The sequence below is a fragment of the Cavia porcellus genome, unplaced genomic scaffold (assembly GCF_034190915.1).
Source record: "Cavia porcellus strain 051 isolate PalLab524CR breed Dunkin Hartley unplaced genomic scaffold, mCavPor4.1 scaffold_4, whole genome shotgun sequence".
Classification (NCBI taxonomy): domain Eukaryota; kingdom Metazoa; phylum Chordata; class Mammalia; order Rodentia; family Caviidae; genus Cavia; species Cavia porcellus.
In genome coordinates, this window is record NW_026947487.1 from 84,838,309 (window position 1) to 84,860,712 (window position 22,404).

The 22,404-nt window shown below is 43.0% G+C and overlaps 1 protein-coding gene across 1 annotated transcript; it reads right to left on the reverse strand.

Moving 5' to 3' along the window:
- Nucleotides 1-7,143: 7,143 nt before the first annotated feature.
- On the reverse strand, nt 7,144-22,387 carry Cfap20 (cilia and flagella associated protein 20). Its single transcript, XM_003471959.5, has 6 exons — nt 22,101-22,387; nt 10,421-10,500; nt 9,342-9,453; nt 8,434-8,622; nt 7,987-8,097; nt 7,144-7,539 (listed from the first exon to the last, which is right to left on the reverse strand). Exons 1-6 carry the CDS (start codon nt 22,182-22,184, stop codon nt 7,534-7,536), a joined length of 582 nt encoding a protein of 193 aa, XP_003472007.2. The 5' UTR covers nt 22,185-22,387; the 3' UTR covers nt 7,144-7,533.
- Nucleotides 22,388-22,404: the final 17 nt, after the last annotated feature.

Genomic DNA, 22,404 nt, shown 5'->3' on the forward strand with positions numbered 1-22,404 from the left:
GAGGTATGTTTAATGACTCCTTTCATCTCTTTCTGCTCAAGGGTGCTCCATGGAACAGTAGTAGTAGAATAAGCTATAAGCCTGTTAGAAATGCAGGATCTAGGGCCTCACCTGATACCTGGCAGGCTAAGAATTTTTTTTTTTTATCGGTACTAGGGATCGAACTCACGACTGCCTGCTTGCAAGGCAGGCGCTTATGCCGCTGAGCTAAATCTCCAGCCCCTAGGCTAAGAATTTGCATGTTAACAAAATGCCTAAGTAGAGAGATGTCTGTTTCAGTCATCTCATGACACAGTTATACTTTATTGAACAGTTTTTTGGTGGTGATAAAGTCTTGTTTTGTTTTTAAAAAAGCATTTAAAATACTACAGTCGGGGGGCTGGGGGTTTAGCTCAGTGGCATAAGCACCTGCCTTGCAAGCAGGCAGTTGTGAGTTCGATCCCTGGTACCGGTAAAAAACGAAAAAGAAAAAAAAAAAAATACTACAGTCGGCTGGGTGTGATGGCACATACACCTATAATCCCAGCACTCTGAGTGGCTAAGGCATGAGGATGTCTAGTTCAAGCCCAGCAGCTTAATGACTACATATTGAGAACTTGTCTCAAAACAAACAATAATAAAATCAACTAAAAGAAAGTAACTAAGAGCAGGTGAAGCAAGTTAGGTGTGGAGTGTTAATTCAGATTTTCCCTCCATTTTATTTTATTTTATTTATTTTGAGACAGGTCTCACAGTGAAGATCAAGCTGGACTTGAACTCACTTTTAACCCAAGCTGGTCTCAAACTCGTAACAATCCTCCTGCTTCAGCTTTCTCCCCATTTTAGCACTTAAAATGTGGCTAGTATGATAGAACTGAATTTTAAATTTTATTTAATTTTTATTAATAATGTTTTAATTAAGTAGCCCCATATGGGTAGTAGCTACTGTTCAGGGCAATGTAAACTTAAATTTTACTTTGTGGTTAAATGGCCCACAAACCTAGAAAATCACCAGCAGTCAGGTAATTCTTTGTCCAGAGGGAACTTGTACAGCTCTTGATCTTGTTACAATGTCACAGATGAAAGAGAGAAGCTGGGGCCACTGAGATCCCTAGGGGCCCCAGTGGAAGAGGACAGTGCCCACCAGGGGTTCCCACCAGGTAAGCTTGGTATCCCAGAAATCAGGGGCTACCCTGGGCCATTCTCCCCGGGCAAGGAGGGTGCAGCTGGCATACCTGATGCCACCATCACAGGGAAGGGCAGGGCTCCAGGGTGGGGGGTCTCAGGAAGCCCAGCATCTTCATGACCCTTATTGGAGGCTGGTGGGATTTTCTGGGGTGGGTAAGGGGGAGGGACGGAGCTTTGGGTACAGATCATCCTTCTCTCTCACTCCTCTACTAGGATGCTGACCAAGAGAACACAACTTTCCACAACAAACCATTGCTTCCCTGTAATTAGTACGGGGATCTCACAAATACTTTTTCATTGGTGAAATGAGTCAAGTTCAAAATATGTGCCTGGCCAGAAACACTTATACAGGTACCTCTGCCCCATTAAAATGAGGCATAAGACGTTGGCAAGCTCAGCTGAGTTGTGCAGAAGTGCACCTCAAGAACAGTCTGGTACATTCCCGGAGCTTCCAGAAGAGGTGTCGCGGATCCTCTTTGAATGATCGCTGGTAGATTTTGTACTTGTGCTCTGAGATTTTCTTTGATTTGTATCACAGCACCTGTGGCCGGTTGGAGCAAAGGCAAACTCCACTCACTCCTGCTGCTCGTAGTTGGGGGCTAACATTAGTTTCCAGTACCAAAAGAGGTCAGAGGCCTGGAAGGACCCTAGGATTGAGTGGACACAAGGGCAGCTGTGGGGAGGGGCGGGCTTGGAACCCAAAGGCTAATGTATTTATGGACTGACGTTACAACAGCTACCAATTTTACTGTATTCCCTCTCCAGTACCAGGAAGCAGGGTTGGGGAAACCCAGGTGCAGAGAGAACCTACTAGTATTCATTACTCTCACGCAATAAAACAGTGGGGGCTCCTGGGGACATTTTATCCTCCTTTAATGAGGGTTTCTGTTCAATCTGTTTCCATATCCCACCCCTTGCACACTGTTTTGCTTTACTTTAGACACCATGGAGACCAAAAGACACAATTTTTCCAAGGCTCATGCTCCATCCAGATGTTCAACACCATCCAGGTGGATTTACAATTTGGAGGGCCTCTATGGTTCACATTACAGCAGCCCACATTTTCAGGCTATGGAAAAGATAGATGTAAGTTACATCCTAGAGCTCTTTCTCTAGAGTGTAGACTTTTTTTCTCTAGACTTTTGTGATGGGAGAGGTCATTATTTGCAGATGGCCTAGAGTGAGGGCTTTTTATGTCCCTCTCCTCCCCCAGTGCATCTGCCTTCTGTTCACTCAGAGGTATCACATCAACCTGCACACTCCAGCATGGAGCAGCTCCCAGGTGACACTTGCTCAAACCACTGGGAAGGCGTCAACATGCAGGCTGGATGAGTGAGAGAGTGATATAGCTTTTTTTTTTTTTTAATATATCTTTTAGATTGGGGGACAGTTCATCTTTATTTAAATGATCTGGGCCTCCACGACCTGCATTTTAATAGGCCAGGACCAAGAAACCTGAATTCAACTTTTGCAAATTGAGAAATATTATCAGAAGAGTATATTCATTGTGTATAAGTTAAATAATAACTAAAACAAAAGTCCATGTGTAAACACTTCCCAAGTTAAAAAGCAGAGGATTGCTGATACTTGGAAGGCCCTGAAGTGGCTCTTGAAGGTGTGCCCCACTCATCACCACCACCTTCAGTTAAAACACTCTCCTTGTGTAACACACTCAGTCCCCTGCCTGGATCATATAACATTAAAAATATTAAAAGTAATTTATTATTTTTAATACTTTATTAAAAATAATTTTTTTTGGAGAGTACAGGGATTAGACCCAGGCCTTATGCACCCTGGCTGGGCAAGCGCTCTACCACTCAGCTACATCCCCAGCCCTGTCGTTCATACAAATAGAATGGTGCTTACTCCTGGGTGCCTTCTTGCCACTCTTCCTTTGATGCTAAGGTTCTCCAGCGTGTCCTGCTAGCCACAATCTGTGTCTTTCCTCACCGCCTGTCACCCACTGTGTGACAACACCAGAGCTAAAATTGCTGACTCACTCATGAGCTCTTCCAGGCCAGTGATTTTGCACGCTTTTTCATTGGGCTAGTTTTGAACAGTTGGTCAAAGAAGTTGAGAAATTGCCTAGGACTGGGAGTTCAACAACCTGAGTTTGAACTTGTTTCTATCATTTAGTGGATGACTCTGTGATGTTAGGCACACATTAATCCATGTACCTTGGCTCCCTTATCTATGAAATGAAAATCATAGTTCTTTTTTCAGTGTTATGACACTTTAGTAAAATAATACATGTAAAATGCTTAAAATGTAGTCTGGCCTCTTGCATGCTTTCAATATATTTATTAGCTAATGTTTTTGTTTTTGGCTCTTTTGAGACTGGGTCTGTGTTGCCAAGGCTGGCCTCAAACTCACCATCTCCCTGCTTCAGCCTCTTGAGTGCTGGAATTACAGGATGTGTACTCTTAACCATATTCTTGATGCTTTGTGAACAGATATTTTGAGGTCAATGCCATGATAAGCAGGAGGATCCTGGCATTCCAACAGGAAGCCTTAGGCTATTTATGCCCAGCCTTGACCCATGAGAGCTATGCAGACTTTGTCAGCCTTTTGACTTGTGTGCTAATCTGTTGGTGGGAGGGGCTCCTACACCTTATCTTCCAGGCGGGCTCCCCAACAGGTGCGAAGGCATGGTGCCACCTGTAAAGCAGTACTCCAATGTGCCAAGCTCCCTCTACCACCTTCCTTAGAAATGTTCCTAGCAACTGGGTGCATGGCATACACCATACTTACTGAGGAGGCGGAGGCAAAAGGATCACAAATTCGAGGCCATCCTAAAAGGTGTCTCAAAAAGCAAAATGGCTGGGACATAGCTCAATGCTGTCTGAGATCAATTTCCAGTACCACAAAAAAAAAAAAAAAAAAAAAAAAAAAAGAAAAGAAAAGAAAAGAAAAGAATACAAAGGAAAGGAATAAGGGAGAAAAGGAAGGAGGCGTGGGAGAAAGGAGGAAAGGAAGAAAAACATGGCTCTCAGCACCAGCCCTTCCTGTAAGAACACAAGTGAAGAGGCTCGCCATGCTAGAAGACCAGATACAGGAAGAAAGGGCAATCACATTGTATTAATAATTGCAAATATTTTCATTCTAAGAATGGGAACTGGGACTTCTATCTTCCTTCATCTTTTTCAAAGTGTGAGCTTACTACTCTATTACTCTCATGACCTACTAGTGAAACCCAAACTTTGTCCCTGAGCTTTTTCACCTTCAGTCTCAAGTCCTGGGATTCGGCTACCAAGCAACCATGTGCGGACAAACCAGACCGGCCCTCTCCAGTGGAGGAGGCAGGCCTGGACATCAGCACGAGGGATGGCAAAGGATTCCTGTCAAGTGAACTGGGTTTTCATTCTGCCTGTCACTTACAGGGCTGGCACATCTCTCTGAGTTCCAGTGTCCTTGTCGGTAATATGAAGAGATGATGATCAGACAAAAAGAGGTCCAAGGTCTTTTCCAGCCACGGAGGGGCCAGTTTTCCTATGTCCCCTGGCATACTTGCATCTCTCAGACGTGCTGCACGAGAGGCTGGTTTGGCAGCCTCTCTTATCTGCTAGGCTGGGCCATTGAGGAAGCAGTCTGTGGGCCAGTGGCAGATCTCCTCTCCCTGACGTAAACCCTGTTGGGAATGCTTGCCCGCTTTCCTTCAAGTTCATGCCAATTAACTCTTTTAGAAGACAGTTCCTTCCAAACACACAACAGGGCCTCCAAGGCACTGTATGCTCTGTCACCATGACCAGCGGTCACCCTGGCCCAAGCTCCATGAGGGAGGTCTCCAGCCTGCCCTTCCTTTCCTTTTCAGCCTCTCAACTGGTGTTGTCACCCTCCTGCTGACCAAGCAGTCGCCCATGCCATTATTCACACTGGCCTGGCTCAGCTGGGTAACACACTGCACCAGCCTGAGCGCCCCGTCACTTCCTCTCGGATGGATGTGCAGCATCTGGGAAGGCAGGCAGCTGCTGCCTGCTACCCAGGGGGCAGTGAGGTAATCTCCATGCGCAGTCTGACAAGTGCCCGGGGTGAAAGGGGCTCTGTGTGGAGGAAAGTGCCTGTTTCTCTGAATTTCCAGGAGCTCTTCACTGATGTCCTGGCACCAAGAGGAAATGAACGGCTAACCCAGATTCTCTCTTCCCCACAAAAGCATCTTTCATCCTGATTGCAGAGATTTCACTATATAGTGGCTGGAGACAAGAAGCTCTCAAATCCGGTCAGCCCCACTCCTTTGGGGGACTTCCGAGGTAACACCTAAACTTAGGGAGACAGGTAGATGGAGTCTTAGCAGTGAGAAGGCTGATATGCTGAAAGTTCAGAGAAAGGGGACATTTGGATTTGACGGGGGTGGCCCTGAAAGAGCAGGCTGTCAGGGGTGCACTGCCATGCTAAACTATCAGACTCTCGAAGGACATGGGCAGTATCTGTGGAAAGGTGGCCCCCAGGGAAAAGGCACAGCTGTCTTGGCTGAGCCAATGCAAGCATCAGGCCCTTAGCAATGGTGAGAAGTAATCAGTCATGTGAGGTAGCAGCGTGGTCCTTGCCCACCCAACACAAGTACCCCAGTGGTCCTGCCCTCCTGTTTGGTCACGCTTACCCAGAGCATGACACACACACACAGGAGGGTAAGGATGTGGAGAGGATGCTTTTGCTTTTTTTCGGTGATGGCGAGGGCTGGAGGGGAATGAGTGAACCCAGGGCCTTCAGTTACATCCCCTCCCCTTTTAGTTTGTTTATTTTTATTGTAAGACAGGGTCTTGCCTATTTTCCCAGCCTGGACTCAAACTTGTGCTCCTCCTGACTCAGCCTCCCACTGTACTTCTTGCCACTTCACTTCTCAGAAGGTGGCAACAGTAATGATAAACCTAGTTCATATTTTCACCTCATCCAAAGTCAAAATGGTTGACGCCCACAATGCCAGCCTTATCCCCATGGAGTAAAAAGCAAATCCCGAGTCTGAGTGGGGACACAGTATCTGGAATGGACTTTTGCTCATTTTGAATTTGAAATTTTTTTTTGTTGTTGTTGGTCTTTTTCGTTTTTATCGGTACCAGGGATCGAACTCACGACTGCCTGCTTGCAAGGCAGGCGCTTATGCCGCTGAGCTAAATCCCCAGCCTCCGAATTTGAAATTTTTATAACACTATTTCTCTCTTAAAAAATTATTTCGGGATTTGGATGTTGCTCAGTGGTAGAATAATTGTCTAGCATGTGAGCTGCTAGGTCTAATTCTCTAGTATAAAAAGTATACAAATGACATGGAAACCATTCTGCCCAGACGTAATGACTGTACCAGTTCTGTGTCCTTCAAGGTTTAGGCAGATCTGTGTATGCTCTGCCTTGTCACCAAATTATTGCCCCCAATGACAGTTGAGGGGAATGTCACAGAGCTGCATCAAATTTAACTTTTGCAAATTTAACTGTTTGTACCTTCCCCTGCCTCCCTAAATACAACAGTGTCAGACTCATTTTGCTAACGAGCCATCTGCCCCACAATGAGAGTGAGTGGGAAGGTGGTGCAGGTTTCAGTTCCCTTGTGTGATTCCAGTGTTTAAAGAAACATTTCCTGCAGGTCCCAACACTCAAGGCAAGCACTTCATCTGTAACTCAGGAACAGTGATCCCTTCCAATGCTGAGTCCTAGATTATTCTGAAAAACACACAGGATTCCAGTATGGCATCTTGCAAGTTGTTCAACAGCAGTTTGAACTATATATGTCATTATATTTTAAGCTCAACTTAGGACCCAACACTAGTACAAGGATTCTATTGGCCAGATATTGTTTGTGGATTGGTTTCTTTTTTTTCCTGTCATTTAGCTTATCTTGAAAATTGTTCCAAATCAATGTATACAAACTTTTAAGCACAGCAAGACACTTCACAGCATGAAACATATGGTATGTTTCATTGGAAGCAACACTATTTTCACGAAGGAAAGAAAAACCTTACCACTAAAAAAAGACAAACAAGAAACAAATTTATAAACCAAGAATACAGTATTTGGTTTATTTCCAAGTGAGTATTACACAGCATATACATATATTTAGATATATATAAAACAAAGAATAAATTGTAGGGAGAGATATTGGTCTGAAATTTCCTTATTGGACAACTTTAATTCTCTGTTCGTGGTACAAGTATCTCCCCACACACAAGCAGGCGGCAGGAGAAACTCCAGCAGTCACGTACCGCTCAAAGCACTGCTTATCTCCCGCTGTACTTACAATGCAGTCAGGAAGTTATGGTCACTAGTGTCCATGACAAAGCTGACCATAGCACAGTGAAGTAGTAAATGTTTTTTGCATTTTTCTCCAGATAGTTTCCTTAGGAGTCACATTCAGGGTCTATCACTTGAGTTGCATTCTAGTTATTGCTGAAGGAAAAAAAATAAAAGAGGTGTCAATTTGGATTATCAGAAAACAGCCTGTGCCACCAGCCCTCTACCTCTGGTGACACCTGAGTGGACTCTGAGCTTACATGCAGCTACCAGCAGGAAGGCAGCCACCAGTGTTAGCAGGAACCTACTGGGTGTTAAGAACTAGGGCTAAGAAAGAGGTTCAGACAACAGCCCGAGGGCAGGAAGCAACGGCACGTCCTCAGAAGGGTCAGGATCACTTGTAGGGAAGGAGAGAGCGTTGAAGTATTCGCAGGGGCATCCTTGTGAAGACCTAGCATCTTATGGTACAGGACCTAGCATCTTATGAGACAAGGCACCCCACAGGGTCACCTAGACAGGTCAGTAGCTGAGCTCAGCACTTTCCAGGACACAGTACCCCAACTCCCAGCCCTGTCTGGTTTTGTCTAAGCAGGGCTGCCTCACCTTTGCCTTGTTCTGAACTGGAAGATACAGTTTGAACTCTGCCGGCAGCTCATCTTCTGAGTAGAGCCTGTCTGAGAAGTAAACCCGTCGGATGCGGCAGTTTGCATGGATCTGTGGAGGCAACACTCATTCTGACAGTCTTGACAAGACTCGGTTTCCTCTTTTCCTGATTCTCCCAGAGGCCCTCTCATGGTGCTACCAAAACTGCATCTCTCTGGCATCTCCTTAGCTCAGCTCAGGGGCAGATTCAAGCAAGAAGGGAATTGTGTTTGGTGTATCCACCCATATCCGAGCAGACTTCTGAATATTCCTGGACCTTTTTGATGCTAATGCTCCAAGGACAGTGACTTGGGAACGAGAAATCTACATGGGGCATAAGCCAGCATCAGATACAGCATACACTGCCATGTCCCCAGCATGGAGCTCCATCTGCAAAAGGAGCAGTACCTGTACTCTTAGCGTCTCAATGTAATTTGTGCCATACGCCCGCCGGGTGAAGTCAGATAAGTTGAACTGAATCTGGTTCCAGCCATCATCCAGCCGCATTGGCATGGTACAGATGAAAGGTTTGACCCGAGTGGTGCTCTGATAGTTACTTGCCCGAAACCGCCGGCGCACATTCTTATCATCTAGTACCTGTGATGTACACAGAGGAAGAGTCATGTCAATCCCATCATGGCGGATCACATGACCTTAGTAAGACAAGGACTTGATTCCCACAGCTCAGTTTCTCAAGGCTGAAACCCAGAGGAAAATAAACAGATCAGATACAGCTCACACACTAGACACAGATGGCCTGCAAATAACAAGTTTATCTTATTTGTTGCCACGACAACACCAGCTGCTTATGACACATGACACATTTGGCAGCCACTCAAACCATAGAATGATTCCATAAACATTCTCTTCAAAAAAATCAAAAATAATAGAGACCAGTATCTCAGCATTAAATACTCCCCAAATGGACTCCATCCTAATCTTTAAGCTTTGAAATTTTTTGAATAGCTGTTGACTAGATTTTCCAGGTGCTTAATGTTTCTTTAAGATCTTCACATGAAATTTTTAATACTAATAGCAAATTTATGTCATGTTAACAAGGGCTGTATAGGACATACATAAAGGAAGAAAAGAATATACACAATTTTTTTTTTTTTTGATATAGGGTCTTGCTATGCAGTTCAGGCTGACTTTAAACTCACTTGGTAGCCCAGGCTGGTCTTGAATTTGCAAAGATCCTCCTGCCTCAGCCTTTTGGGTGTTGGGATTCAAAATATTTTTGTACCGTCACTTTTTCCTAAAGTTAGATAGTGTTTGGTACAGGTCAAGGAAAATATATTAATGTACCCATAACTCACCTGAACTTCAAAGGTGAAATACTTCTTCAGGTTTTTGATAATCATAACAAGGAAAGGAAGTTTAATTCCCAATGTCTTCTTAGGGTCTGCAGGACATGTTATATATGTAGTGCTGTAGAGAGGAAATACCAATAAACTACTTGTGTTTTCTCCTTCGTGTTATATATAACAACATATAGTCCGAGAGGGAAAACTGGAAAGCAGTTTTTTTTTTTTTGGTCTTTTTCCTTTTTATTGGTACCAGGGATCGAACTCACAACTGCCTGCTTTCAAGGCAGGCGCTTATGCCACTGAGCTAAACCCCCAGTCCCCCGCTGAGCTAAACCCCCAGCCCCTGGAAAGCAGTTTTAAAAGCTTCACCTATATTATCTAATGAGTCCAACAATCCTTCAGTTAATGAATGGTTAAAAAAACAGACTTGGAAGCCAGGTATGGCAGCACCTACCTATAATCTCAGCATTTGGGAGGCTGAGGCAGAAGGCTCAAGGTTAACCTTGAGCTACATAGTGAGTTCAAGGCCAGTTTGAACTACAAAATGAGTCTTGGTCTCAAAAAACAAGCAAACAAAAAAAGAACTCAAGAATAAAAGCTTGTAACAAGGGACTAGACACTAATAATAAAATATCTGAATGCCAAAATCAGACCAGTGAAACTTAAGAAATTCATCCATTCAGATTTCAAATTTGGTCCAAGAAAACTACAACAGAAAACCAAAATGAAGACCCCCACGGCACTGAAAACCACACTGGTCATTGACTGGATGATCAGCACAATACCCCACCCATACTCTAGGTAAATAATAATATAGTTACTAGTTATATTATGCTTACTATGTGCTAAGCTTGACTCTAAGTATCTTATACAGTCACTTATTTAATCCTCACAATAACTCTATAAGGAACACATAATTATCCCCATTTCACAGATGAGAAGAATAAGGCCTGGGGGATTAAGTTACTTGCCCAAGGTAACCTCTAACTAACAGAGCTGGATTTACTGTGCAAGCCATGCTAGTAACCTCATCAGCACGCTATCGCTGTGTACACCACATGTCCGAGAGAACACAGATGGCAACCTACCTGACATTTGTCCCTTCAATTTCTAGTACCAGGGACTGGATATCATTATCAGTGATTCTTTTGATGTGGCCATTCCGTACCTACAAGGAAGAAAATTAGGTTAGTTAGTACTAAAACTATTCAGCAACAATTTTGTTAGAATTTTAGAGGCCAATCAGGACCACTTAAAGAAAATCACACTGGCCCAAAGGGCATAACACAGAAGTCTGAAACAATGTTTTGTTTATTTGAACAGGCTCTTGCTATGTCGTGTAGGCTCTTGCTATGTCGTCTAGGCTCTTGCTATGTTGTGTAGGCTATTTTAAACTCCTGATCTCTTGCCTCAGCCCCCCACAGCTGGGAATACAGCTGGACATGCATGGCCATACCTGGCTGAAGTTTATAATAGTATGTTGAAGCCTATGCATAGGGAAGCCATGCTATTCCCTCTATGTAGTGCCACATTAGCAATATAGGAATCCCAATCTGTCATCAGGATAAATTTCTTTTCAAAGAAATCAACTCAATTTAGATTTGGCCAACATTTATTAAGTATCTACTCTGTATTGGGAATGTTCATACATATGCTTTTACTAAACTTAGCAACAAAAAAATCATAATGTAGATTATATGATATCCATTTCACAATGTGCACATTGGCACCCAGGAAGTGCAAATAACAAATCCTAAATAGAAGACTCAGGATTCACCAGATCTCCGGCTGCCCCATACTGAATCATGTACTTTGGTTCACGAAACCAATTCTCTCCACAGTACTGGTCTCAGACTGAACTAGACGAGCGAAAACTGAAACAAACTTCCCCACAAGGTCAACACTGAACCCAACTACTGAATTTGATTTGGTCCTTGTCCAATTCATTTTGCAACCAGAATGAGAGGAAGAATCAAGTTCATGAACTGAAGTACCACTGTACTCTGGCCAGAAAGGTCAAAGAAATGCTGAATGTCACTGACAAGGTGGGTGGCAACCAGAATCAGTCAGGTTTACTCCTATTTCATGATTCCTTATCTTTTTTTCCCTTAGTTTATACTTTTTCAAGCACAAATTCAAGTCCCATCTACACCACACACAGACACCTTCTTTAGCCCACAATGACACCTCTTTTTTCTTGTTTTCCTGGCTCATGTTGTCCAGAGTACATAATTTAGTAGCATTTCATACTACATTTATTGAATTATTTGCTGCATATACACTGAGGAACATGTTAAGGAGAATCCATACTGAATATGGATTTGTTCTCTCAAAATATTAACAATAATTATCTTCAGGCTGGAGGTTTAGATCAGCGGCATAAGCACCTGCCTTGCAAGCAGGCAGTCATGAGTTCGATCCCCAGTACCGATAAAAAAGGAAAAAGACAAAAAAAAAAAAGAATAATTATCTTCAAGCATTTAACTTTTAAATACCCAATATGGGCAGCGCAAAGACACACAAAGTCACTTCTGAGACAAAGATGAATGGCTTATTTATTTATGAGTAGGAAAGATTTATTGGGGAATAGGAATAGCTCCTGAGAGGCACGAGGGGTTATCTGTCAGAGGTAAACTATACAGCAAAGTTACAAAGTTCGTACATCATGAGTTAAACTATAATCAACCAGTAAGATTAAAAGTATAGTGGTTTAGCTAATATCCAATAGGTAAGCAGGCACAAAGCAAGGGTATATGACTGACATCATTAACCTGCGATTCTCCATGATTTCTAAAAGAACACTCTGGGAACAAGATGGATCCAGGTGTTTGATGCGTATCTGGACTTAATGGGCTGGGCATGTAGTAGATTGACAACTGGTAGTCAATTTGTTTTTTTTTTTGTCTTTTTGAGACAGGGTCTCACTATGCAGTTCAGGCTGGCCTGAGCTCACTTTGTAGCCTAGGCCAGTCTCAAACTTGCAATGATCCTCCTGTCTCAGCCTCCCGAGGGCTGGGATTACAGGCGTGAGCCACCACACCTGACTCTGGTAGTCAATTTGTATTACATAGTTGAACTGAATCAGCATGGTGCCGGGGGTGGAGGACCCACCTGAGGATTGTTGCCAACAACATGAAAAGGAGAACAGAAGAGGAAGAAGTGGTGCTGTTGGTTCTCCTGGAGAAGCCTGTCATGTTGGCTTCCTGATATGAACTTGGCTGTTCTCATTATTGGAGGAGCTCGAGACCTTGTTGATAGTGAGGATGGCTATGGTACTCTTTGAGGCAGCTCTGGTCCTCACTTTGAGCATCGTTTCCTGACTGACCCACAGCCTGCACAGATCCTTCATCCCGCTGGTAGACTTTCTAGCTTTTACCACTGACCTTCCCAGTGCAGATCCAGGAAACAGACTTGCATGAGACATTGCTGCAGGACCCAGGACCTGCAATCTTTGGGTCTCTAGTGTATGGACAGATTTCCTGCACTCTTTTGTATCTGACTCTTTGGGTGACATTACAAAATAATCCTATAAGTTATGTGTTCTGTATTAAATTGTTTTTCTTGCAAATCCTATGACACGGTAGTACCAATTACAGTGTAATCTCAAATTTCCATTCATTAGTTAAGGAAGTCTGGTCACCATGACTTTAATCTTGAGGTCTTGCCTTTTTTAGATGCACCTCCAGCTATAGTTTTGATGTGTTCTCATCTTCTGCATTGATTTCCTTGAGAACCCGTCCCTGTCTGATTGCCTATTAATCTCCACCTACCTTAGCTGCCTGACATATTCCCCCTCTGAAGGAGTATCCTTAACTGCAGTTAGGGGAGAATGAGTGAAAAGTTTCAATCTAGTTGCTTCAAGTTGAGGCAGGTCAGTGTAGGAGAGACCACAGTCAGGGGCCTTCTCCAGAGAGCTAACCTAAAGGGCCTTGTTCAGAAGTTATACTGGGGTTTAACAGTTATGAACTCCCTTTACAAGGTTCATCTAGTGGACCCTCGTAGAGAGTCTGGCACATTTATTGTGGTTCCATCTGTATGATCACTTGGAGATGGGAACCCTTTAGGCAAGAATAAACAAATTTTTCCAAGAAATTGAAGCATGTACAATCAAAGCATGAGAGGTTGAATGGAAAGGCAGGGTAAGGAAAGAGCCACATCTAGACATTGCTCTTCAGGGACTGGAACACGGACTGTAACCAGCTGGCTCCTAGGTCTCTCCTACTACTGATGGGAGATTACCTATAAGCCTGATATTTAAGGTTTTTTTTTCTTCACCAAATCTGAATTTCTTATCTAAAAATAACAAATTTAATTTATTAGTGCCTAAGTCCCTCCAGTGTTAGATGTAAGATGGAGAGTTTGGTGGTTCTGAAGGACAATTTTGGCTAAGGAACTTAGACTTGCTGAGCTTTTTTATCTGTTACTGTGGCTATTTAGCCTCTCTGAATTGTAATAGTGGTTAATTACAGGTGTGATTGGAACTCCCATCTAACATTTATTTATTTATTTATTTGGTACCAGGGATCAAACTCACACCTTGCGCTTGCCAGGAGAGCACTTATGCCACTGAGCTAAATCCCCGGCCCAACCTTTATTATTATAGAATTATTTTACATATCTTTTGGTTATACAGTACTTTTCTGCTGGGCATTTAATACTAAGTTAAAGTGAGAACTGTGTTAATCGAAATTAACCTCTCACAATTTATCAAGGTCAACTGAGTCTCCTCAGCCATTACTTTTGGAATCCCATATAGAGCCTCCAAGTTTCTCTGTCAGTGTTGGCTGCCAGAATGGGTCACAGTCTTGCTGAACCATGTAGCAGTCTGTGACAGCACAGGGAGACTTCTCTCTCTAGTGATCCTATTTTTTGGCACACTGTACACTGGTGGAATGTGGGCCCATAATCTCCCTGCTTGGGAGGTTGAGAGACTCACTAGAACTGTAGGATCTTGTGGCAAGTTCCTTCATGTCCTGGGTCCTTGTTGATCTTGAAGGTCAGGGCCAAACTATTGGCTGTCTTCTTAGCCTGGTTATCTTTCTAGCTCTGATATCCAAAATTCAGTTGTTGAACACCCAGAAGATTGTCAATCAAGTTTCAAACAGTACACCTCAAAGAAACATCTGGTCTTTTTCCAGGTATTGTGAAAATGACTATGTTGGCCTGTCACACTCAATGACTCAGTCATAGTGGCTTTGCTCCCCTTGTTCACTAATCAGCTATCTGATTACAATTTTGTTTTGCACATGAAGTGAACACAGTGTTGATCCTGCTGGCTGTATTTTTACACATAGATTATTAATAATATGGCATCCTGTTTTAAACAGTAGTCCCTATGAGCTCTGAGTTTGGCCATGTGTGGTGTGCTTGGTGTTTCCCAGGTGACATCCTGCCATCACTGTCTACATTTTCCTGTAATTGCAACTGAGCCTTGTCTTCTCGAGAAAGGACAACATTCAAGCAAGAGTAGGGATGATCAAGCATTATGCATTGTTTCTACTTTCTACAATGGTTGGTACTGTCCTAGGTATAAACTAAGCACTGAAATATGTGCTGACTTCTGGAATTTGTTACCCAAAAAGTTTGCACAAATGAATAGATTCAACGAGGTTTTAAACACTCCTGAGAAACATGTCCACCACGGACTATTATAGGAAGCTGGAGACCCTGGGAAGCATCACAAAGCCCTTCAAGCTGCCAGCTTGAGGAATGCCTTCCCACAAAATACCCTCTGGTGCCACTGTCACAGGCAGAGTGCTGGGTTAGCTGAGCCCCATCTCTGCTAACCTAGCATTTCTTGGGTTTTCAAGACACAAACATCACATTGAAATGATTCTCAAACAAAGCTGGTGACATTCAATGCCCCCTGCTTTGAATTCTGGGCCTCATTCCAAGGGAGATTAAGAGCACAAAGGCTCTGGTCTGTGTGGAACATGCCAACACTGCCCACCTCGTTCCCCGTGTAAATGCTCCAAAAAAGTGGCAGATAGTCCTCCTACATGGAAAATCACACACACTTGTTGATGAAAGAGGAATTAATCAAGAAATTATTTCCAAATAATATGATACAGTTCCAATGATAAGAGCTAGTAGTATTCCAATGAGATGTAAACACTAATTATTCTCAATAACATAAACATTCTTTTAAAGGTGCATGCTGCAAGGTCAAACACATGGTTATATTAAAATCAGGAAGTAATGAGGCTAGGGATGTAGTGGAGTGGTAGACTATTTGCTTAATATGTGTGAGACCCTGAGTTCAGTCCTTAGCGCCCCCCCCCCCAATGTTATTAGGGCCTGTAGACTACTACTGCTAAAAGACAACATATCACTCTTTATCCAACATTGTTTTAAAAAAAATAGCCTTAAACCTAGCCAGGCATGGTGACATACACAGTGATCTTCAGCACTCAGGAGGCTGAGACAGGAGGACTGCTGCAAATACTAGGCCAGCCTGAACTACATAGCAAGAGTCTGTTTCAAAAAACAAGCAAATAAAGAATGGACTTAAATCCCCAAAGAACACTCAAGCCAGAGGTTTCTTTTAACATTACTAAGTAATAACCATTCATAAATTTAACTCATACAGAATAAATATATACTAAGAGCAAGGAACCCAGAGGAAAAATGACAGTTTTTTTTAAAAATAAGAAATATTCATCAAGGGGCCGGGGATTTAGTCCAGTGGCATAAGTGCCTGCCTGGGAAGCACTACATTGTGAGTTTGATCCCCAGTACAAAAAAAAAAAAAAAAAGAAACATCCATCAGTCTCATCCCTAGACTTACAAAATGGCTGCTGCTGTGAAAAACCAGAGAGATCTTGACCAAGAAGTTCAGCTCCCAAAGAAGAAAACCATAAATACTCCCATATCGCAAGCTTCAAGAGCTTGGCAACCAAATTAAGTTAATTTTGCAATGAATTATGAGTTTTCTCCTTTATAAAGTTCAAAGGGCTGCAAATAGAAACTCACTAGGAGGAAAAACGGGGTGGAAAGATTAGGAATCTGCTCAAAGCTTCCTCTCTAGGGTGTAAACGTAGGAGAAAAGGGAAAAACGTGGGGGAAACCTGACAGTCACTCCTGAAATGAAACAGGTCTTCTAGAAGTGATACCCCTCGCTCAGACTGGCTTCTCACAAACACTTCTAGTAAGATACAAGTCCTCAGAAAGCATGACTTCCTTTCCTTAGCTCCCCCCAATTCCAATGTCACTAGGCAGGCCCGGAATTGAGATGAAGATTAAAGAACTGGTCAGCATTTACTGCTCGTGGTAAACACAAATTTTATTTTACTTCCCTCTCAAAATAAAAAGCCAACTGCTTTTTTGTTCTTTTTCATTCATGACACATTTTCTTTCTCCCTTTTTTATTTTTTGGGACAGTGTCTCTCTGTGTAGTCCAGACCTTGAATGCTTGAGGCAGCATCCTCCTGCCTCAGCCTCCCAAGTGCTGGGATTACAGACATGTGCTACCAAAGTAGCACAGTCTCACTCTCAAAGTATGGCTTATGAGAGTTTTGGTCCTCAAAAAATATTAGAGACAATTTTATCTTTATTTCATGTTTCCTTCTACTAGGAGCGTCAGCTCCCAGGGTATTACAATCACAGATCAGAATGGTGCTCAGCTCTATAGACACCAAGAAGGAACAAACTTTCAAGCCTGTCTTATAGTCATTCTCCCAAGCTTTCCATGGTTGCTGGAGCAACTAATAAAGAACACTTATTTTTCCCCCTTCATGTAAGCCCCAGGGAGGAGGGTCAAGCCAAGGGGAAAAAAATACTATGCGGATAGGGAGGAAGCTGGCCAATGCTCCACATTTTTAGGAGTGCTTTAAAAATAACACACGAGCTGTATCCATTCCCTTCCCCTTCCCCCCCCCTCCCCCAACTTTCATTTTTCTAGCCCCACCCATTCATCCTGGCAGGCAGCTGAACCCCAGCCATCTGGCATCCTCGTCTTAATGACACATGTTCCAATTTACCTTAAGCCATTAGAGCTGTCCTTTTCAGTAAGAAGGCATCCGCCCGCGTTTAGGCACTGGGCTCCAATCAGACAATGGGCAGAGGGAGCCCTCTGTGGGGAGAAGTGGGCATAGCTCCCCCAACCACTCAATACCTCAAGGCCTGCACCTTCAGGCTCCAACAGGTCAGAGGCTTCCCATCCTTTACAGGGCTACCCAGGCTGCAGCAGGTAGCAGAAAGCTCTGGGCATATTCAACAAACCCTTAGTTAATGCACTGCAAGTATGTGCCTCGAAAGGACAAGAGTACAAAATGAATGCAATCAATACGCATTACAAACATCTAATAAAATTTTTTAAATAGAAGAAAGGACAAGATTAACCAAAAACACACACTTTCATCCAATTATAGTAAGCTTCAGAATAATGAAGTCTGAACCTGGGAAAGTGACAATCATTTTACTACCTTATGTCTAAATTCAGTCAATTATACTATTGGATATTTCATCATTTTAACTCATACCAACAAGGTTTGTTATTTAAAAGCTAGCATATAAGAACTTTTTCTGGAGATAGGCTGTGTTCATTTTTAAAATTAGGAACAGGCACTGGGCATGGTGGTACACATGCAATCACAGCACCTGGGAGGCTGAGGCTGACTGCCGTGAGTTCTGGCCAGCCTGGGCTACGTAGTGAGTTCAAGTCCAGCCTGCATAGTAAGACCCTGTCTGGGGTTGGGGTGGGGGCAGACAGGAACGGGAATGGAAATAAGGAAGAACACCAATAGGTGAGACAAAGGAAGATAGGAATAAGGTTTCAGTAATTAATCTTGTGTCAAGTTAAGATATCACCAGAAAAGACTGAAAATTATGCAATATTTTAAACAAGTATGAGTGGGACTAGAATGTTGAGTAGTCTCCTTATAAGTCAGGTTTTTGTTTGCTTTGTTTTGTTTTTCTGGCACTGGAAACTGAACCTAGGGCCTCACGCATGGAAGGAAAACACTTTAATGCTGAACTACCTCTTTAGCTCCCTAGCCCCTTTTCCTGAGACATTCTTGTTAAATTGACAAGGTGGGCCTTGAATAAGCAGTTTTCCTGTCTCAGTCTAAGTAACAGGCTGAAAGAAACAATGTTTACAGGAAACAGGACAATTTTTTAATTAAGTATAAGATTTGTGCATCCCAGAAATTAAGGGAATATTAACAGAAATCTCTAATTTCTTCTAAAATCTTGGCTTGAAACCATATAAAGGTTACTATCAGGAAACAGTGTAGCCAGATATTAGGCTAATTCCAAGTGTGTTGAGAAGGAAAGTAAGGTCCTGCAAGTGTATATAAATTAACTTAGTCTACAGGTTCAAGGAAAGCCTCTCAGAGAAATTGCCTTTGAAGTGTGACTTGAGGACTAAGGAAAAAGCAGCTGAATGGCAAGTAAGGAGGACAGACCAGCAAGTGCTTAAGGTGAGAGAATACAGCACTTCACTGCACAGGCTACAGCAAAGAGAAGGGCACCTGGTAAGGTGAGGAAGCGACATGAGGGGCTGGACACAGAGGAAGCCACGGTGTGATGATGGCATTCTAATTTCACAAGTCTGCTTTTGCTGTACATACTTCCTGTTCCTAGGCATCTGAATACTAGGATAAGTTAAATTCCTTATTTTAGTCCTGAGCAAACCTCATTTCGCTGCTACGTTTAATACGCTAAGCCCTGATTTAACTACATATTGTCATCATTGCTAAATTTTTATATAAATCTTTATTTAATCTTCATATTCACAAGAAGTAGATGAGAAAACTAGTTAAGTACCTGTCCCAGGTCACACAACTACAACACAGAACAGTCAGGATACACATCCAAGGTGTCTGATCACTCTCTAGCAGTGGTACGACAGTAGTCTTCCCTTTAAGGAACTTGCAGTCCAGTAAACAGGCAATATACAAGAGATGGCAAACCGCCCCACAGCGTGATGTACAGAGCCAGGGAAATGTGAGGCCTAATAAAGTTCTCCATGAAAATAGTGTTTAAGAGATGGGAGGCTGAGCGGCTGTGAGTTTCAGAGTGCTGGAACTTGCACACATTACAAACATCCACGAGCCAGTAAGACTCACAAAAATGAGGTCTGCAAGTTCACCAGCACTGTGGTATGACATTCCCTTCTCACATTTATAAGGATCCTAAATACAAGCCAAACCTAAACTTCCAGATTATTCTTCATAAAAACCACAGAAATTTTCTGTAAACTCAAAGGGGAAATAGTAAAATTCTGTGAAATCATAAGCACCATAGTCAATATGAATCTTCTGGCAAAAGTCAGAGCAATGTCTAGACAAATGTAAACAGCTATACCTTGCCTGCTCCCCATGAAACTTACTCCTTATTTTAACTTTACTGTATTCCCCTGCAACAGGGAAAATGTTACCTCTGTGTATCTTCCCAAGTCTACACATCTGTCACTTAGATGTTGCTCAATAAATCTTTGATAAGTGTATCAATTCCCACTGTTGCCATGACTGGATTGGATTCCCACTTCTTTCTGAAAACTAAAATAATGCCAAGGAAAAGCACTCATACAATTAGAGCCTCTTTTCTTCCCCCTCCTTCCCTTGTTCCAAGGTAGAAAAAAATCACTCTACCCTACTTTTCAGTCTAATTTAAATATGAGCAACACACAATTGACTTTTGCTATTGGGAGGATTTGCTTAAAATAAAGTGTTCTCCCAAAGGATTTCTTTGCCAAAACGTCCGTTTAATTTACTTCACGTAACCCTGCCAATGGCTCTAACAATGTTTTCATATGTTTATGCCATCAGGGTACCATCGGACCTCTAGTGGCGTTGTTGTTAAGGGACACAGCGTGCCATGGTTACTTTGCTTTTATATTCTGTATGTAAACATCTTGGCTAGTCAAAAAGCTACACTGAAAAAAAAAAACACAAACCACAGAAAAGAAAGAGGGTTAAAATGGGAAACTGATACAGAAAATGATGCTTCCCTTCCACTGCTATTCTTTCAGTGTCAGTAAGTTTTCTGACCTGTCCTGAAACTCTTCCCTATAGGTCTAGTGTTCTTGTCTATTTTGATTACTTAACTGTGACATCTTTATTATAATTTAGTTTCCAAGTTCAACGGCTACCCAAAGTTGCTTTCTCTGTGCTTTTGATTGCGCATACCTGTACCTGGGAAGTCACTGTTCCTACATAGTTCAGGGCATATTCACTCTGGGTTCTCTTTGTAGAGGTGCATTTTTAGAATTTATAATGCTTTATTATATAGTCAACCAAACCACAGAACTGAACACCTCACTGGTAGAGGGAAAAAAGTTAAGAGACTGCTTTCCTATGTAATAGCTCTAGTGTTCCCATAGATCATTTGAAAGCTGTGTTAGACTGTCTTATATCCAAAGGCCCAACTTCATTATATTCAACTATCATTATGTATATGCTTTATACTATTTATTATATTTCTACTATCTTATGCAAATAGTACTCTCACAACGCTCATCTTAGAACACAGAATTGCCTCTAGAATCCGTGAACAGTGGTTCCTGTTTCAGTGGAAACAAGCACAAAGTTGTCCAATTTCTCTCCCAGCCTCTATGTGGCCCAAAGCTCTCATCTGTGGATAAGGGAAGATGTGGAGTTACTCTGAGATGATATGCAAAATTCCTAGCTTCATTACTAACACACTCTACTTAAGAATACTTCATATGCACCTCTAGAAAAACACCACGGAGCATACTTCTCCTCTCCATTATCTCCCAACGAGGGCAGAACTAAGGATAACCTCTAACTACTGGCATCACATTAGCACAGCTACCTTCATTGGTATTATTATTATTATTATTTGTCTTTTTCCTTTTTATCGGTACCGGGGATCGAACTCATGACTGCCTGCTTGCAAGGCAGGCGCTTATGCCGCTGAGCTAAATCCCCAGCCCAATTGGTATTATTTTTTAACAAATGCATATGTGACTGCCTGCAAATTTTTATGAGAAATAAGGTATCAAAAAAATGAAGACCAACTCACAGTTAGATCTTCAAAATACGAATAGTCATCAACTCCTGAAGTCAGTGAAAATACAATCAACTGGATGCCTAAGTAAAAATGAAGCTTACATTCGGCTGAGTTTATTAATCCAGACAAGGCTTTAATGGTCACCATTTTGCAGTTTTCCTGGAGAAATCCAGCTCTAAAGGCACAGCACAGATCCTAAGTCACAGCGAGGGCGTAACACGTGTGCTAAAGGCCACCAAATACTGGTGTGTTCGAGATCAGTGAGAAGAAACCAAATGAATGAAACCCAAATATCACTGGCTTGGCCCCGTGCACTTTTGGCTGTGTCTCTGTAGTGGTGCCTCGAACAAAGGCTCTGTGTCTAGCGACTACCACAGTGACTGGCACAAATTAGTACATCATTTGTGGTACGCGTGAACAGAAGTTCCTTTTCACCTGAGCCACCCCAAAGCTTCCACGTATAACTCTGCGCATTTCATACCGATATGGGCACTATCGACCTCACTTTATTGATGGGGAAAGCATGGCTCAGAACACTAATCAAGTCCGTGCCATGGGATCTCTCACTAAAACACCACAAGACATACTCCTCGGTCACGCCCACACAAGCACCCCTTTCCCGCTTACAGGACGCCCCCACCACGCGCCCCAGTCACGCCGGGGACAGAGCACAGCATGGGCTTCCCGCCCCTTCCAGGCCCAACTCCACAACACCCATTCCCCGTCCCCAGTCCTCTGGGCGAGAAGGGGGCGCGGACCCTGGGCCCCGCCCAGTCGCTACCCCCAGTCCCTGACCTTTTTGTCCCAGATTTGCAGGGGCTTGCTGCCGATGCTGTACAGGATGGACAGGAAGCCGCTCTGGAAAGTGTTTTTGAACATCTCGCCTGCCGGCGGCCTTCTCCGCAGCCGCCCCGAAGCGACCCGCTCCGGAGTAGATACGAGCAGTGAGTAGCGAAGGAAAAGCAGAGGATGCCGAACTCCCAACCTGTAGTCACTGGCGGGTGGACTAAGACGCAGGTCGCTACGCTGCCAGGTTCAGGGCCACCTCAGAACCGAAACCACAGCAACTACAGCCGCCACTCATTTAGCCTTAAATGGA

Coding starts and splice junctions, on each gene's coding strand:
- Cfap20 (XM_003471959.5), bottom strand. CDS start 22,184: ATGTTCAAAAACACTTTCCAGAGCGGCTTCCTGTCCATCCTGTACAGC. Junction 10,501..22,100: donor TGCAAATCTGGGACAAAAAG/GTCAGGGACTGG, acceptor TCTTCCTTGTAG/GTACGGAATGGCCACATCAA. Junction 9,454..10,420: donor ATTGAAGGGACAAATGTCAG/GTAGGTTGCCAT, acceptor TCCTCTCTACAG/CACTACATATATAACATGTC.